This window comes from Stegodyphus dumicola, chromosome 8 (assembly GCF_044657685.1).
Source record: "Stegodyphus dumicola isolate Sdum_Otavi_A_Nest chromosome 8, ASM4465768v1".
Lineage (NCBI taxonomy): Eukaryota > Metazoa > Arthropoda > Arachnida > Araneae > Eresidae > Stegodyphus > Stegodyphus dumicola.
This window is the reverse complement of record NC_140775.1, coordinates 107354505-107375234: the sequence shown is the minus strand read 5'-3', so window position 1 is coordinate 107375234 and position 20730 is coordinate 107354505. Positions and strand designations below refer to the sequence as shown.

General features: G+C 31.7%; 1 protein-coding gene across 2 annotated transcripts in view; it reads right to left on the bottom strand.

Moving 5' to 3' along the window:
• Mccc1 (Methylcrotonoyl-CoA carboxylase 1) overlaps positions 1 to 20730 on the bottom strand; it is a 118744-nt gene that overhangs the window by 89864 nt on the left and 8150 nt on the right. For both annotated transcript variants that reach the window (XM_085822244.1, XM_085822245.1), the window contains one exon: positions 3690 to 3832. In XM_085822244.1, coding sequence (XP_085678370.1) covers positions 3690 to 3832 — 143 coding nt within the window. The remainder of the gene's footprint in view (positions 1 to 3689; positions 3833 to 20730) is intronic.

Sequence of the window (20730 nt, the reverse complement as noted above, 5' to 3'; positions counted from 1 at the left end):
ATCCATTACTGACTCTCAGAAAAGAACTACAGAAACTTTCAGTTCTGTTAAAGTTTTTGAAATATCCTCTATAGTGAATCTTTGAAGTGACAAAGATAAACATCTAAATACAAAATAATTTACTCAACTAAATCCCTTACTGGAAGGATTTGAGTATTGCTTCGAACCAGGGAGAGACCCAATCCTATAGAGTGAACATTGTATTAATATGAGAAACAGTTCACCAGTTACAGAACATCCAATACAAAATGAGTCCTACAAAAAGAGAATTGCTCAAAAAAGAATTAGATTCTTTCCTGGCTATTGGTATAATTGAAAAATATGAATCTCCATGTGGCAATCCTATTGTAGCATAAGGCTTTGTTTCAACTATTGCAAAACAAACGACGCTACTATTGTAAACAAGTACCCTTTACCATGAACGAATGATTTTCTTGAAGAAACAAAGCCCATGGAACACTAGTTAAACGAAGTAATGCTTAGAAGAAATAGAATCAGCCTAATTCTATGCAATTAAATAAATTATTACAACACAGTAAAGTTTGAATAGAATTGCCGATTCTATGCAGTTTTAAATGAAGCATCCAGATTCAAAGAAATTCTGAAGAATTTCCTGATTCTACATTAAATGGATTACCCTGATTCAGTGAAGTTTGAATAGAATCACCCTAATTCGCTGCAGTTTTAAATTAATCATCCCGATTGTGAAGTTTAGAAGAATCAGCCCTATGCAGTTAAATGAACCATTCCAGTTCAGTGAATCACCCTTATTCTGTGAAGTTAAATCAATCATTTTGATACAATGAAGTTTGAATAGAATCACCCTGATTATACGCAGTTTTAAATGAATCATCCCAATTCATAAGATTTCAAGAATCATCCCGATTCTGTGCTGTTTTAATAGAATCATCATGATTTTGTGCAGTTTGGCAGATAATTAAGAACAAGAGATAATGTTAACCATGACCTAATAGTACTAATCAACAATGATAATTTTGTGGCTGAAATAACCCTATATCTCAAATGACTTTGATGCTTTTTTAACATCACAGATCATCCTTTTTATCAGAGAATTCAGAAGTCCACGCCAAACGGAAGCAAAACATATTATAACTGTCAATGGCAAAAAGCTTTCTACAAACAGCTGACAATGTATGGGTGATGCTACATCTTAACCAGATCGCAAATATATATAAAAAAAAGTAAAAAATTCATGCCCAAACATGAGGCACCGAATTCAGTGATCACCAATTATTAACCCATTATGTATCACATTGCTAACCTAGCTAAGCCAGACAAAGTCTTTGGGACTTACCACAAGTCAGCCTTATGTGTTTATGAACTGTGTATTTCAAGAGACAGTGGGACTGTAATACTTTCTGTAAACGAAGCAGACTGTCTGTAATCCAATGGCTTTCAAGTGCATGTTCGCAGCAAGACATAGATCAGAAAAAGGTAACTGATAACAGTAAGAAAAAGTTTAAAAGGAAAAGATTTTTCAAAATAACAATAACTGACAAAATATATGAGGATGCAGAACATTTAAAGATGTTGAAGAGGTCAGACATTGAAGAATAAATGTCAATGTAACAGGAGTTCTGTGGATTTTTTGTCTTCTGTGTTTAGGATTTTAGGTGACTCATAATTCTTTCTTTTTATAACGTTAATGCATTTTAGCAATGAAGTTTTCTATTATAATACCAACACACATACCTTCTTGTAATGTTAATTTCAAAGGAGAAGAATAAAATATTTAAGAAGCTAGCAAAATTTAGATTTATGGCAATTTAGGTTGTACCTCTAATTTTATGATAGCAACACAAATTCATGAATGTAAAGTTATGTTTTTACTGATTTTCTTTTGCAATGAGATAGCAAACTGCAAAAATTAAAAAATAACTAATTAGATAACGATGCAGCATACACACCTGAGATCTCTTTCAGAAAAACATTCTCATCGTTTTCCCCAAATATAGTTTCTAACATTCAACCTTCAGACCAGGGTATTATAAAAATTTCAGATCTCATTATAGAAATGATGTTCAGAAAATAATGAACAGAATTGAATTTTATGAAAATGCAAGGAATTCAGAAGAGATAAATAAGTCGATAGTTCTGTACGACCATGCATTTTATAGTCAACACAGAGTGTTAATCTCTTAAAGTTAGTTAAAAACTATTTTCAAAAATGTGGTTTTATGTAGAAAAGCCTAAGAGAAATTGCAAGCTATAGCTAATGATCAAGACATCAGTGAGGGAATTTGTTTTCATGACATGCTGATTGGAAAAGCCTAAGAGAAATCGCAAGCTATAGCTAATGATCAAGACATCAGTGAGGAAATTTTTTTTCATGACATGCTGATTGGAAAAGTATTGAGACAACATGTGTAAAAACTGACTATACAGTATTAAAGGAAGTGCAGAAACTGACAGAAAGTGATGAAATACCAACATCAACTGAATATCAAAAAGCACTGCAAACTCTCAGAAGCACTCTTGAACTGAAAGGTGCTAATCAGAAAAGTTACTAGAAGTTTTAAAAAATTGAGACTACAACTGAGAAACTGCTATTGAACAATATAAAAACATAGATAGGTTAATTGTTTGTAAGAGATTATATTTCATTAAGAGAGTAATTTCAAAAATATTTTTATAAAAAATTTAAAAAATTCAAAATTGCAAAAATAGTTTAACTTTAGTATTAATTTTTAATCATCATTTTAGGATTATCCACTGAATTAAATAATTTTTATTTTTAATTGTTAGCTATTATTTTACCTGACAATTTTAAAACTGATGACATGATTTGCAATACAAAAATTGCTAAAACTTAGCCATTTAATAAAACTTGGCAAAACTTCATTCAAAACTGCAAAACTCAACCACTTAATAAACTCAAATATGTTTGTAATGGAAATGAGTTTAATAAGTTGCAAGTACTGTATATATTTACGTTTTTGTAAAAAATTGCAGTCTTTCAGTGCTTTTCAGGATTTAGTATGGGTAAAAAAATCAACACAGCTCTAACAAGATAAACATGAACATTCTGTAGGTAAAAAAGCATACACTATAAAGTGAGGAGAATTTTCAGAACTTTTTCTAAAGCTAAATTTTGGGGTCCATTGAGTAATCTCACAAAGAAGCACTCCACTTGGAAATGGAAACCAAGAAAGAATATTTCTAAGAATGCTGCGCAAAGGAACCAATACGACAATTCTTCCTCTGACTACTTACCAAGATGTCTTCGTAGCCAGGGAAGGAAACAGTAACAAATGAATATCATCAACAACGCCTTCTACCGACAATATAGAGAAAATACTCAGTTCAAAGCACGTGAGCTGTAATTGTTTGAACTCATGCTCTAAACTTTAAAACTATTTTGATGCGATTCCTTTTTCTGTTTGATCATTTTCCTGTATGTTGTTGTTAGGTAACGTTATTTAAAAACGTTATTTAAAATTAGTTTCTAATTGATTAATTTATTTTCTACAGCTATAATACGATAGAATATAAATTTTACAACAACTTTTATTTCTTAAATTGCATTTTTTTTAAAAAATAAATGACTGGTTTTAAAATACAGAATTTTTAAACTACAATGGGATCCAGGATATAAAAGGAAATTTTTGCTTGTTATTTATCAACGTAACATGAACTTATACATGCAATATGGAGAAATTCATGCTTACCATAGCAACATGCAATGCATTTTTGTCAGCTTCACTGTATACAGCTACAGTCTGCAAACCTAGTTTTTTAGAAGTTCTTATAATACGACATGTAATCTCCCCACGATTAGCTATAAGTAATTTCTTTATTGGGCTGAGAGAACCTAAGGTAGGTGGGAAAAAAACAGCATACATTTTGAAAAACGGAATTTAATAATGTATTTTAAGCTACATAATTTGGAAATAGCCAGTAAAAATTAATCATACACAACAAAAGTTTGAAGATTTATTTTATGCAATAAATGCACTTATTGTGATATTTAAATTAATTATGCTTATTTAAAAACTTTAATACCTATTACTATATTTGAATACACAATTTCATTATTAAATCACAGTAATCTAGTATAAAAAAGATAGATACTTTTCCGTTACACACCTGCCACACATTTTAGTGGTTTTTTTTTTAGCTGTAAACAATTTGTAGTATGCACGTGTTTATAATTAAAAACATATGCACAACCAATGATGGTGATGTTAATGGATCTCGGCATGTGTTTGGATTCTCATTCTCAGATGCCAAAATGTGTGGCAGAAACATAATCAAAAGTTACCAAAAACAGTTACAAATTATAAAAGATATGATTTGATGAAATTTTGAAGTCAATAAGATCTTTTTTTCTGCAATTAAACTTCTTGTAGAATCCTTTTAGCATTTATTCTAATTTTTACTGCATTTAGAAACTTTAGAATACATCATTCTGAATCTTTTTAGATAGCATATATTTTATAAAAACACATCATACATTAAAAAATTGCTAATAAGTTTTTAATTTATATATGTGATAATTTGACACCTCTCCCCAAATAAAAACCTTAATTATTTTACTTTATAACATTAAAAAATGGGTACTTGTCTTCTGCAGCAGCCTCGGTGAGAATGTTGATTTGGCACCTTTCTGCACTGGTGAGAAATAAATGCTTACGTTTACCTATCTAAGCATATGCATTTCTTCTAGAGTCACTTTTAAAATACAATGATTTTTTTGTTCATGCTCACAGGTCATGTTTCTTTGGCTAACACAAATTTTTGCTTTTAAAATATGGCTATTTTTCAACAGTTACCAATCTTTGTATATGGATTTCTTCTAGCTTCAATTTTAAAATATAGCAATTTTTTCTGTGTGCTAATAGCTCACGTTTTTTCAGCTAATCAAAATTTTCACTTATTAATTATAGCAGTTTTTCAGTGCAAATATTTATTATGTTTACTATTTTCCCTCTAGGATCAACTGAAAGAAGCTATAGTTTTTTTACAAGAAAACAGTATTTTTCCAAAAGAAAAAATTTGTGAAAATGGGCATAATATGCATTTATATGTTGGAAAAGAAACCCTTCAGCAACACAACTGGTTTATTGGATCCCAAATATCTTTTCTCATGACACAAAGAGGATCAACTAAATGGCAAAATAAAAAGCATAGAGCTATGGCTCAGCATCACCTAAAACCCTATTTAGCAGAGTTCCTATTCAAGCAGCATGCCAGCCATAATATTGTGTTTAAAGCATAATTAACAGCAATGGCTGAACTCAGGCCACCAGAAAGAGTTTGTAAAAAATGACATTTCCAGCATGTATGTTATTTTTGTAGTAAACTTGTAACAAACTATACAAAACTTTAAAATTTATGATTTTATTCGAAAATAATAAGCAAAACAAGCATTTTGCAATGAAAAACCATTACACTGACAGAATATAATTACATTTGTTTCTCACACATGTGCAGATTGGCAACTGTTTCTCACCAATGCTGAAATGCACCAAATCAACATTCTTGTCGAAGCTGCTACAGAAGACAAGTACCCAAAAAGTCTCAATGAATGCATGTTAATTTATTATTTTTCTGTTGAAATAAAGTAAACCAAGTTTTGTTTTGCATGACACCAAATGTATAACTTTATAATTCCACATGATCTTTTCTTTCACATTTATTGTAAATTTACAAAACATTTAAGTTATTACTAACTAATTATGTTTACTATCTCAGCTCTAACAAGTGTGCTCAGAGGAAGTGGAAAAAAACATTATACAGTAAAAACATCGCATACTCTTTTCAATATATGGTTTTCATAATTAACATATAACTCTCTAAAACACACGACATGAAAATATGCTACATAATTTCAGTTATACACTGTGCAAACATTCAATTTACACATATGCTTTTATACACATGAAATAAATTGAAAATTCAAATTGCACATACACTTTATAAACATGGAAAAAAAAAATCTTTTATCTTAAGATTAGATGCTTTGTTTATGGAAAACTGTGTCGCTTCACTTTAAACATGTCAAGAACAGGGATAATTTGTTACATAAAGGCTTTTGGTGCCACGTGTTGTATATATCATTCATCTTTCAACTGGTTAAAAATGCCAGTGGGATGATTTTGACTACTCAAAATGACAAAATAAGTGAAAATTACAGAATTTGACAGACGTTCATTGTTATCAATCTTAGCTCATATTTTCCCACCATCCTTAATAAAGAAATAATACAGTCAAAAGTCGTTAATTCGGACACTCATAATTCGGAATGATCTATAATCCGGACCTCAAAACTAAAAACTTTCTGCGCATGCGCCGCGTTGACGCGTGCGCGTAAGACCTTTTAGGACTGCGCATATGAGTGTGCGCGAGTGCAGAATACGTTTTCGCGTTCGCGTTTTATGTATAATGGACGTATAAGCTAAAATTATCTAATTATCTATTTCAGTTAATGTTGATGATTGCGTTGTTCCTTAATTTTCGAATTGGATCCGGCTTATTATTTTTTGCAGACTGTAAGAGCAATTTTATAAAAGTAAGCTTAAACTTTCGATTATATCAAATAAAATTTCCGATATATATTTGTTAATATGTAAAGGATCTAAAGCGAAAGTATGTTTTGAAATCCGAAATCTGTTTATCAATTTCACGCTGCTCGGCGGGGGGAACGCCGCAGCGGGCGCGTAATGAATTGGAAGTTGATCTGTCAGCACTATCCTTATCTTCAGGGCAGATGTTTTTATTTTATTTGGTTTATAATTCCTTACCAAATTAGTATTTCATCTCGATGTGCTCCATCTTTGATATGATTTAAAACAAGTTCCTCGGAATTATAATTCGCTTCCGATAGCGAAGAAAGTGACAGAGGTTAGTGAAAACGAAAAAATTTCGATTGACAAATTAGTCGGTGTTCTCGACACAGCAATTATAGGACTTGAACGGCGGAACTTTGTAACTGAACAAGAAATTATGTCTGTTTAATAGAATTAAAGAGAAAGTATTATCACATGCAACGAAGCAAAACTTAAACAACTTACATTGAAAGAAATGTTTAATAAAGTAAACAAATAAATATTAAGCTTTTTCTTTTAGCAAATTTTGATACCCTTTAGATCATAATTGTTCTTTATTTCATAAATTACGGTTTCATATTTTTAATTTTAGAATTTCTGCATGCCATCTTACGAGATTTAAACTGATGATCTATAATACGGAATCGCCGAAGTCCCGACGAGTCCGGATTAACGACTTTTGACTGTATTAAAATAAACCTTAAAAAACATTAAAAAATATATCAATGCTATACATACTTAAAAATGGGGAAAAAATAAACAATAATGTCCTTATAGTTTTCTACAGAATGTTTTGAAAGTTTCAGAAGTGTAGTTATTAATTAGTGCTAATTACTTCTATGCAGTAATTTCAATCACTTGGATGTAATAACTTATTTTTAATCACTTCTTTTACATAAAATACCATATAAATGTCTACTGATTTTATTTATAAGCATACATTGTATTTAATATTCAGTCTATTTCTGCACTTCACTTTTGCTGCATACATTTCATCACTTATGTTGAAAATAACTTTTCACTCAAATAAATTATTCTGAAGAGCATAATTATTTTAAATCACAACATTGCTGTTTTAACTGGTATCTAATTTTTAATGTCAAGCTTATTGATACATCATTAATTATTTTCTGTTCTTCATTGGCAAGTTAAATGATTTACAGTAATTTTGGAATGGGTTTTTAATCCAATTTTACATATCGGTCTCCTTTTCAAAACTGGTCTTGCAGTTTTTTTCAATTGATAAATGTGTCCGATATGCAATTTTTAATAGCATCACTAAAGTTTAATCCATTTTTCACTAAAAAACTATTAAAATATGATTAATGTTCACTGTACCCCTGGTCGTTACTTAATAGTCCTGAAATCAGAGTTTTGAAAGTGGACATAACTAACCTGTTCAAAGTTTTTATTCTGATTATTCCATCTCAAGATCAAGCCCAGCATACTTGTTTGGAAATCTCTGCAATAACTTTAACACACCTCTAAACTGCCTGGGTGTGATGCATGAAGTAGAAAGTATATAAGAAGTGGACAGCCTTCCTGATACATTGTTTCAAATCTGAATTTAACACATGGGATATAAGGAGTAAGGAGTGGCTTAGTTATTTCACAATGCTGCCAGTCAGCGAGATCAATTTAGTGTTGCACATTGATGTTACTACTGAAATCTTGAATTTGCATGGGCACTCCTTTGACCATGACCCTACAGAGAGAATTCTTTGCACACCTTACTCTCAAATTTGTGTTTCTTTTCATTTGTGATCACAGCTACAGTAGATTCTCCGAATGTGCAACGTAACCATTTCACTGAATAGAACCATTCATGATAGCCTTCAGATTATCACTGAGGTACCAAGAGAACAAAAAAGTACTCTATTAATTAATGGAAGCACCCTAAATGATTGAATTGCATTGAATGTAAAACCACGTTAGAAAATACACTCCCATGGCGAAAGAAGCCATTATTGCTGCTTATATAAACTCAAAGGTCTCTCTTGGTTATCATGAACCATCTTGCATAAAAAAATTCCCAAATACTTCACGATGCCAGATTTTTTTAGCATTTATTTGATGCAGCAACTTTGCATATACCTTACAGACACTTTTCCTATATACTGAGATTTACATTCTCTTATATAGCTAGCAAATATTGCTAAAAATGTTTAAATTAAACTACTGGCAGGTGCTTTCAGTTGACCAAGTTCTTGCCTATAACAGGGTTCGTACATATTTCTGCACATGGAAATTAAGTACTTTTAAGGACCATTAATGAAAAAAATTAAGGACCTATGAGCAAATGGGAACTGAATAAATTCAATTAAAAATATTATCAATGCCTGAATTTCACTTTTGTAATACCATCCTAAAAATAAAATAGATCCGCAAGTAGTGTGCATTATTACTAAACATGAATTAATTAACATAATTATTAATAAGTTAGAGAATAAAATAAACTTTATGCAATTCATCAAGTAGCATTAAATATTTTACAGTTATAACAGTTGAACATATTTGAAAGAAGATAAGTGACATTTACGTTTTACTAGCTTTATGTTGATTTTTTTATGTCTCATTTTGTCACATACACTCTCGCTAGTTTCTGCGTGCTTTATCTCCTAACTTGCCAACCTCTCCACAATGTACGTACCTATGAGGGTTTACTTGATCTGATAAAAGTTAAATAATCCGAAACCCCACACAGACATGAAGCAAATTATCGCTATGTCTGAAAGTAACTACAATATCAGACAAAGGCTTAAATAAGCCTCTTTTTTAAAAGAACTTAGAACATAAAGGCATGTTCTAATGCTAACAAAATCAACTACAGCTCACGGTGACGTAATTAAACAAGAACAGTCAAATTCAAAGTAAAAATGTGGACTAGTGGTCAAAGATTATACAATTTAATTTTAATTTAATCTGCCTCAGTAACTCTATCATATGAAGAAATAGAAAAGGGACATTATAGTAAAGGCTGAAATCATAAACATTTGGGTAATTTACATAATAACTGCATATATTTTTGAAGAATAATTTTCTTTATGTATTCAGTTTCTTTCTACAAAGTTTCCTTTTCATTTTAAGATTTAATTACGGATTTGTGTTATTCTAAAAAAACATAAATGCATTTAGAATGTAAAAAAAAAGTGGCTAATTTTATTTCTTTAGTAATATGAACATGCTGAAGAAATTTGAAATATATATGGTAAAGGAAGGTTACAGAGCTGGTGCTAAGAATTTTTAGAATTTAGTGACATACCGAACAACAAAATTTAGAAATGGCAAAACTTTTAGAATTTAGAGCACACACTGGAAACATAATTTAGAAAGACACTAGGCAGCAGAGTTTAGGATCCACAGAGATTGCATCAGGTGGGAAAATGCCTAGTGCCAGCTCTGTGTATGATGTATTAAGACATATTAGATGAATCTTTTAAATTGTAAGTTTTTCAATTTCTTTATTAATAAAAAAAATCTCTTTCTATAATGCCTGCCCATGTGATAAGATTAGAAGCATTTTTGATGTTTTCCATGTTTGTGCCAAGTGAGAAGTAGAGAAAATAAAGGAAAGATAAACATGTTAAGAAAAAGATTCTAGTATCAGGAGTAAAACATTCAAATATTATGTTTTCATAGTTCTTCCAGACATTCTTCAAAAAGTAAGAAATTCATCGCTAGATTTCTGTTAAATACATCCATTACGTGTTGATACCACGTAGACATCTTTTATTTTGTCCCATATTTCTTGAATCTTCTAGAATCGTAGGTCTATAAATCTTGCCTTCAAATCCTTCTAAACTTTCCAAGCTGCAATGTCTAAAATACTAAAGAAAAATTATCCCTACCAATTCTGTAACAGCAAAAAGACAGAAATATTTTGGGAGAAAAAAAAAAAAAAACGGAAAAACTGTAAAATTAATTTTATAGAGAAAACTGATGCATATTCTGAGAATTTTGAATATTCTGAGACAATTACATGAGAAAAACGCTTACTATGAAAAAATTAAGAAGAGGACATTTTTAATTTATTGCACAGCTAATTTTGCTAAGTGCTGTTTGCTGTAAATCATGCTTTATAGCATTATACCTTGTTTATTTTTCAAATTCAAAATATTGTATAAGTGGCCAAAACGAAACTTTATAATATGACAGCGAAAAATAAAAATGTTTTATTTTAATGTTATTTTTTAAACATAATTTCAATATATTACCATTATTTTAAGGAAATTTATCAATGTTACAATGTTTTAAAAAACAATCGTCCAAAATTCTCAGATCTCGGAATTAAAAATTTTCTATACAAACTGATCTTAAAATGTTGATAAGTCGCCAAATTTAGAACCATTTAATAAAAGAATTCACATCCTCAAAAGCGAAAAATTGTTTAAAAGCTCTTTATTAGAAAAAATGAGTTTCAAAATGCTTATGTTTCAGTCGTAAAAACAGACAGAAATTTCAGATGATTAAAATTAAGGACCTTCTGCTGATTTTGACCCAAATTAAGGACTTTTAAGGACCAAAAATTGATTCCAAAAAATCTAAGGACTTTTAAGGACTCTTAAGGACAGTACGAACCCTGCTATAAGTCTATAAAATACATGAGAACCCATCGTTGGTCTGTCCAGATGATTCATCATATGCCTTAAAGGTGCATTAGAGTGAAGTTGGCATATCATACACTGCAAAGATCCTCCAAACTCTTTCTCTCATAAACAAATAACACCACTTGAATTTCTTGTATTCATGGCGATTCCATTACATCTAACTCTATAAGTTGGGATAAATCAAGGTTTTCATTATTCAGAAAAGTCAACAAAGCTTCCTTGTTCCTTGACACTAAATGCTAAAGAACTTAATAAAGAAACATACTCAAATTACCCACTACCTGCTTCTAGAATCATCAATGTATGTTTTTCACTTTAGATCTACAATGGAAACTGCCATCTTTCGCCTCCTTCATGACCAATGTCCTCTCCTTTCGCACTTCAAAGTACACACCTCTAAACCATCAACTGCCATCAACTTTAGTCGTATTTTGAACCAGAATCAAACTCTGCGACAGATATGGCATTTCTGAGAGAATGTTGCTGCTCCTGCATCAGCACTGCTATGAATTTTGTAAAGAGAGAGCACTAAGAAAATAGCGGAAGCGAAGAAGTTAACCTCGAAGCTTGATTTCTTCTTTGTCTACTCAGTTCTTCAGATCTGACTGCAATTTTTTTCACTCCCTTCGAACTTTACATCTGTGTATGACAACAAATAATCTATACATTTCTTAACTTCTTCACTTCCGCTATTTTCTCAGTGCTCTCATTTTACAAAATTCATAACAATGCTGACAATGCTGATGCAGGAGCAGCAACATTCTCTCAGAAATGCCATATTTGTCGCAGAGTTTGATTCTGTTTCAAAATACAACGAAAGTTGATGGCAGAAAGTTCAAGACATCTACTTCTCCTTTTCTGGCATGAGATTTGGTATTTTCAAAATCCTCTTCTGTGACTTTGCTTTCTTCTTCAACAAAAATACATCTACCTTGCTTGATTTCTTGAAATCTGACAATTCACGCTGCTTCCAAAGTTATTCCTTTGTTGTTTTTTTCATTGTTTTATTTAGCTGCTGAGTAATTCACAGATCAACAGAAGGAATGGCCATTTGTCTTATACAGTCAAAAGTCGTTAATTCGGACACCCATAATCCGGACCTCAAAGCTACAAATTTTCTGCGCATGCTTCGCGTTGACGCATGCGCGTAGGACCTTTACCGCTGCTAATTTGCGTGTGCGCAAAATACGTTTACGAATGCGCGTTTAATGTATAATGGACGGGATAAGCTAAGCTAAAATTATCTAATTATCTATTTCAGTTAATGTTGCAAATTGCGTTGTTCCTTAATCTTCGAATTGGATCCGGATTATTATTTTTTGCAGACTGTTAGAGCAATTTTATAAAAGTAAGCTTGAACTTTCGATTATGTCAAATAGAATTTCCGATATATATTTACTAATATGTAAAGGATATACAAAGCGAAAGTATCTTTCGGAGTCCATTAAACAAAAAGTGGAATTGCTGCAAAAAATGGATAAAGTTTATCTAAACTTTAACGTTTGTTTATCTAAACTTTGTTCATCTTTAACGCCGCGGCGGCGTGCATTGAATTGGAAGTTGATCTGTCGGCACTATCCTTATCTTAAGAGCAGATGTTTTTATTTTATTTGACTTACTCAATGTTGCTTACTCAATGTAGTATTTCATCTCGTCTTTGATATGATTTAAATCAAACGCCTCGTCATTATACTCCGCTTCCGGTAGCGAAGAAAGTGACAGAGGTTATTGAAAACGAAAAAATTTCGATTGACAAATTAGTCGGTATTCTCGACACAGCAATTATAGGACTTGAACAGCGGAACTTTGTAACTGAACAAGAAATTATGTCTGCTTATAGAATTAAAGAGAATGTATTATAACATAAAAAACGAAGCAACTTAAACAACTTACATTGAAAGAAATGTTTAATAAAGTAAACAAATAAATATTAAGCTTTTTTTTTTTTTTTTTTGTAAATTTTGATACCCTTTAGATCATAATTGTCCTTTATTTCGTAAATTACGGTTTCATATTTTTAATTTTATAATTTCTGCATGCCATTTTACCAGATTTAAACTGATGATCTATAATCCGGAATCGCCGAAGTCCCAACTAGTCCGGATTAACGACTTTTGACTGTAGTTTACAAGTCAGATAGAAAAGCTTCACTCTCTTTGCAGGCACTTCTTGCACTTTCTCATGACTACAATATTTGTAGTCAGTGGATTTGTATGCAGGAATGTCAGTTTCTTTTTTTTGGGGGGGGGGAAGGACTTTTACCCTGAAAGCATGAATTTTAGCTTTAAAATTAGTTGTTTCTTTTCTGCTGTTGTATGATTTTAAAAGATTATATTTCTTCTTGTGCTCTCTCTTTATAAAGGCAATTACTCTTTCTTACCTGATGCAGGATTCAGACTGAAGACTTATCACAAATTTCCTCAATTTTTACAGCAACCTCTTTATAAACTTACCAGCTTTTGCTTTGTATTGTCCAGAGCTATCCTTTTCTAGTCTAATCCAATTGTAATACTGTAACATAACTTCTCACAGTACGTTATAATTAATGTCTCTTGGATTATCAGTAATGAGATATTTCACTTTGTCCTCTAGTTGAAGAATATACAGTCAAAAGTCGTTAATTCGGACACCCATAATACGGAATGATCTATAATCCGGACCTCAAAGATAAAAACTTTCTGCGCATGCGCCGCTTTGACGCATGCGCATAGGCGTTTAAGTGTGCGCGTAAGACCTTTACGACTGCGCATTTGCGTGTGCACAAGCGCAGAATACGTTTTCGCTGCCCGTTTAATGTATAACGGACGGTATAAGCTAAAATTATCTAATTGTCTATTTCAGTTAATGTTGATGATTGCGTTGTTCCTTAATCTTCGAATTGGATCCGGCTTATTATTTTTTGCAGACTGTAAGAGCAGTTTTATAAAAGTAAGCTTGAACTTTCGATTATGTCAAATAGAATTTCCGATGCTGGAGCTCCCAAAGGATCTACGAAAACGAAAATATGTTTCGATGTCCATCAAACAAAAAGTGGAATTGCTCCAAAAAATGGATAAAAGCATATCCTTTGTTTATCTAACCGTTCCGAAATCTGTTTATCAATTTCACGCTGCTCTGCGCGGGGGGGGGGGACGTGGCGGCGCGCAATGAACTGGAAGTTGATCTGTCAACACTATCGTTATCTTCAGGGGAGATGTTTTTATTTTATTCGGCTTATAATTCCTAATTAAATGTAGTATTTCATCTCGATGTACTTCGTCTTTGATATGATTTAAATCAAATTCCTCGTCATTATAAATATCATGAATACAAATCAAATGGTTTTCTGGTTGCAATTTTCTAATTTCGGCTATGCATAATGTATGCTTTACGCATGCGCGCGTTGAAATAAATGTTTAATAAAGTAAACAAATAAATATTAAGCTTTTTTTTTGTAAATTTTGATACCCTTTATATCATAATTGCTCATTATTTTATAAATTACGGCTTCATATTTTTAATTTTATAATTTCTGCATGCCATCTTACCAGATTTAAACTGATGATCTATAATCCGGAAAAATCGATAATCCGGAATCGCTGAAGTCCAGACGAGTCCGGATTAACGACTTTTGACTGTATTGCTATTTGAAATGATGTGCTTTATGTAAGAAGGCAGACAATGAGCCGAGCTACTAAGCAGATCAACAGGACTGACAAGCATCTTTCAACACAAATAGGAAACCAGATGATGCAGTTTCTGCATGTGCTGATGGAATCTATCGGTGGATTGTGAGCTTGGTTCCTATAAACCAGCTTCAGTTTTATAATAAAATCTAAGTGGATTATATCTTGTTGCTATAGAATTTTTACGCCAAAAACGTTCTTAATAAAGTTACGGGGGGGGGACAAAACATGAAAGCAGCACCTTTAGTGCGTGTATTAATCACCACCCAAATCTATGATTTTTTGCCAATGTTTTGTAAGTTTTTCAATGCTTTTGGCCCAGAAACTTGGTGGCCACGAGTACAAAAATAGATCAAACTCATTTTGTTCATCTTGTGAAGAATGGAAGATAGCACCAGCAAGATGTTGCTAAAGGTGTAAAAAAAGGTCCAAAGGTTCAATGTCGGGCTATGTGGTGGGTGTGGCAAAAGATCCCATTCGAGTCTGCACAGAGTCCAGTCGATGAATGCAGACAAATGTGATCTTGCATTATCTCGATGGAACATTAACTTTCTGTGCTGGAAATCAGTTCGACATTTTTCCCTGATAGCAGCAACAACATGGATTAGCATCTCACTGTACACCTTACTGTCGAGGGTTTTACCATTTTCCAGATACTCTTTGTGGATAATACCACTGCAATCCCAATACATACAAAGTATGATCTTTTTGTTAGTCAAATTATGCTTTGTAATGCTGCTAATGAGCTCACCGGGCACAGACCAAGCCCCTTTTCTGCCTGTGTTGTTGAAGTAAATCCACTTTTCATAACAAGTGACGATCTGATCCAGTTTTTTCCTAGTGTTGACATTCAAACAGATTAGTGCAGGCCTGAACATGTCTGTCCTTATCGGCTTGAGTTGCCACATGTGGCACCCAGCAATTGAACTTGTACATCAAGTTTATATTATGCATAGCACGACTAATGAACATGGCACTAATGTCTATCTCCTTAGCAAGCTCTCAAGGGTTGCATGTTGGGGCTTCATCAACATCAGTACGTGAGCCACAGCACTCTGAATCTTGAATGTCATATTCTTTGTTTCTGAATTTTCGGTACTAAACCATCACAATGTCATACAATACAACTTTAGTACCTAAAGCTATACACATGATTTGGTGACATTCCATAGCTGACTTTCTGCAACAGAACTGGAAGTAAATGATGGTTGCAATTTGGTAACACGACAGTTCCATTTCAAACACCTTGTACTTAATGACAATTTTTTACAAAAGCTGGTCTCTCTCCTTCAAATGCCAAAAACTGTTTGAAAAATATGATTAAACATGCCAATGTGAACTATTTGCGCAGATGATATTTGCAGTGGCAGGAAACTTTCATTAAAACCCGATGATTAATTTAATTATGAATAATTTTTGAAATTAAAAATTAACTTTTTTGAACACATGCAGAAATATTTTATAGTTCTTTTATAATATATAATAAGTTTAATATATAATATAAATAATAAGTTTATAAACTTATATAATAAGTTTTTTATAGTTTCTTTTATATTTTTAAGCAAAATATTAACAGTATTTTGCATAACACACGGCTATCTTATTCTTGTACTTCTAAAGTGTTGCTGTGAAAAATAACATGCTGAAATAATCTGCTATAATACAAAAATTCAATGTATAAAATTGCAAATTTCGAGGCTGTTATGGGAAACGAAGTAGAAAAATTTTGAAAAAATGTGATGTATTATTATCCAACAAGTGATGTATTATTATCCAACAACTTTTTGGGAGTAATTCGTTTTTATCTGGTAATTTTCGAAAATTTCATGTTTCTTAAACAAAATTTGAAGGTTCTTATGGGGAATGAAGATGAAGTAGAACAACTTTGAAAAAATTCGTAAGTGATATATTAGTTAATACACAACTTTTGAGAGGTAGTGCATTTCAATTACACATCTTTTATTTTTTTGCTCCACCCTAATGTGTATAAATCATTTTCATGACAATGTATATAAATAACATGAAATTAAATACCTGATTTTAAAAATAATGCATTTATTAGCCCAAAGCGGCAATTTGCCCAGAAAGGCTATTAATTTTAATTTGGCATTTTACGTTTGTTCACTACAAACAGCATTTCACTTTTCAAATTGTTGCCACAAAATATAAGAGACCAGCATTATATTTAAAGAAATTAAATAATGAAGAATCTGGATGAATGTATGTATGTTTCCTGCACTGTAAAAAACAAAATTACCTAGGGACTTCAAATTTTGAATAATGTAGTCCTCCACTCGAATATGGGCATTTGGAAGCCCAGATTTGGAATCTGTTTTATTATCTATTTCACATTTTTTAAAACTGCAATGAATTTTTGATTAACATATTCACTGATTTCAAAGCAAGCAATGGAAACACTGTATGAAAAAAAAAATATATCTCCTTGCGAGACTGTGTATCGGAAATTCTAAAGATATGCTCTTTTTAAATTATTTTGTGATATTATTACTGTTGAATTGAATTTTATGGTGTAAGGGCAAAAAACATGATATTTAATAAATAAAAGTAACACACAAAACATTAAAAAAAAACCCTTTGGGTGTATTATAAAATATGAAAGCTTTCAGACTTTTTTTTTTAGCTCATTTCAGTAACACACATCTTCAGCCCAGTATATATTACCTTCATTTAAAATGATAAATATTTTTGCTCAAAAGGTCATAATTCGCAAGTGCATTCCTTCATATAAAGTTGGAGCATAAACATGTTTATGTTCATTTGGGAAGGGGCATCAGCTTTGAAATCATAAAACTGGTCTCAGAGATTTTCCCTTAAGACAATCATCATATTTCTGAACAGAAAAGCAAGATTTTATGGCTGCTACATAATTCTTTATATAACAAGTAAAATACCTTCAAATTTCATTTCCCGGATACAGCACCATCTTATTTAATGCATTCATTAAATAAGATGACCAAAACCTCATTTAATGCATTCATTTTATAACAAGCATGCAATTAAAAGCAGCAATGAGAATTTTTAATATGTGAGGTATTGTGATTATTCATAAGTATCATAATAAAGTTTATTTTTTTTTAGGGACTCTGGTGCAAATAGCCAGATGAATACGTCTATATTATACCCTAAGTTGCTTTATCCTCTTATTATCAAGAAGAGTTATATTCAGGGGGAAGAAACTGCTCTGTATTATATAAAATAATGAAAGCAACAGAAATTTAAGCATACATACATATATATATATATATATTATTTACAGGGCTGGCAAGTTTCTTCCACAGAGAAAAAATTCAGCTGGAAGAAATAGGTTTCTTTTACTAAAGTGGATGAAATGAAAAAAGTACTTTTTGAACTTTTATTGTTATATTTATATTTTACTCAGATTTAGCAATGTTATATTATCAATTTAAATATTCCATAATATTGAAATAATTTGATTAGCCTCTTTTTCAAGCTTATAATATCTTTTGTAAATATATACATAAAAATCTATTCTAAAATTTGTAATTGATTATAGTAAACCTCATTAAAACTGCATCCTTCAAAATTAATCCATGTCATATAATTTGAATAGAATCCTATTACACAGATAACTTATATTAGGTTTCAGCCAATAATAATTTAAATTTTTTAAAAGTAACCAATCAAAATACATCTACACTGAAACTAATTCCAAGATTTCATCTTACATGCATTGCATTTGGGCTCATGCTTTGCTACTGTAAACTTGCTACTGCTTTTTTCTTTGCATATGAAATAAAATTTTGTATGTTACAAATTCAATTCTTCAAGAACAGGTGTTAATGAGAATAGAAAAAAATATGATATTGAAAAATTTTTCTGAAAATTTTTTAAATATTCACATAATTTTTTCCTTCCGCAAAATATTTAGTAAACAACTTCTGTAAATTTTAAAATACATTTGTCTGTGTAGTAATTGTTTTCATCTTGCTAGTTGATTTGCTCAAGGATTTTTAGGTACTTGGGTAGAGCAATAATAGTGAATTTCTAAAGTTTTAATAGTGAAGAGCTTCATGAAAATGGGGCTATCTGATGCTCATGATAGTTCTAAAAATCATAGCCCATGAGAAGCAAGAGTGAGTGGTAACAAAAACGATCATATTAGTGATAAAAACAAAGATTTGAAAGCTGTAGCAGATGACACAGACAGCAATTCTAGCAACATAAAATGACTTGAGGAAGGAAGAGCAACAGATGACACTAGCAGCAGGTGAGATATGAAATATCTTATTAGATATTGCAGGTTTTTTTACAGGGCTGTGGAGTCGGTAGGGAAAATGAGTGACTCCGACTCTACCTCCTGGAATTTTAAAGACTTCGACTCCCTCATATATATGTAAACATATACACATGGGTTACAGCTTATTTTTTTAATATAAAAGAAGTAATAGATGCTACAGGAAAAAATGGATGTATAGTAATTTTTTTATACAGTACACAGTTCGTAATCTGGACATCCATTATCCGGAATGATCTATAATCCGGACCTCAAAGTCACAAACTTTTTTTTTTTTTTTTTTAATGCTTTCTGCATGCACGTTTAATGTATAACGGACGGTATAAGCTAGGCTAAAATTATCTTTACTGATTCTAAGGCATTTCAGTTAATGTTGCAGACTGCCCTGTTCCTTAATCTTCTAATTGTATCTGGCTTATTATTTTTTGTAGACTGTTAGAGCAATTTTATAAAAATTAAGCTTGAACTTTTGATTATGTCAAAAAGAGTTGCGAATTCTGGAGCTGCCAAAGGATCTACAAAGCGAAAGCATGTTTCAATGTCCATCAAACAAAAAGTGGAATTGCTGCAAAATATGGATAAAGACATATCCGTCTCAAAATTATGCCAAGAGTATGACATTAGAAAGTCAACTATATATGACATAAGCAAAAAGAAAAAGGAACTTTTTGAATTTTTTGTGGATTCCGACACCCCACTTGCAATGAATAACAGAAAAAGGGTTCGTTATGCTAAAAGTAACGATCATGACAAAGTGATGATTGAATGGGTCCGACAGCGTCGCAGCGAGGGCATGCCATTGACGGGTCCAATGCTAATGGTTAAAGCCAAAATATTTCATGAAGAAATGAACATAAACACTGAGTGCACATATTCAACGGTTTGGTTAACTAAATTTAAAAATCGCCATGGTATAAGAGAATTAAAAATTTCAGGTGAAAAAGCTTCAGCTGATACTGAAGCTGCTGAACAATTTGCAGATGAATTCATTGAACTCATTACTAGTGAACAATTATCTCCAGAACAAATTTACAACGCTGATGAAACTGCTCTTTTCTGGCAATATATACCACAAAATACCTTGGCAACCTCTACAGAAAAGGCTCCAACTGGTCTCAAACATTCCAAAGCAAGACTAACAATTTTAGTGTGCGCAAATGCTGCAGGAATGCACAAGTGCAAACTTTTCGTAATTGGAAAACATGCATGACCTCGAGCATTTAAAGGAATAATGATTTTCCCCGTTATATATCACGCAAATAAAACAGCATGGATGACACAAGCATTGATGAATGATTGGTTTGAAAATCATTTTATACCCAAAGCTTGGCGACATTTGAATTCGGTTGGTTTACCCGATGACTCAAAAATACTCCTGATTGTTGACAACTGTTCAGCATATACTTCACTTAAAGTTTTAGTGAAAGAGAATGTATCCATATTATTCTTCCCTCCAAATTGTACGTCTATCATTCAGCCTATAGGTATGGGAATAGTGCACGCACTGAAATGAAAATATAAAGTAGCATTTTAAAAATCTATGTTAAATTTCTTGATTAATGGCAAGACTATTCAAGACTTTTTGAAATTTTTTAGCATAAAATATGCTGTGT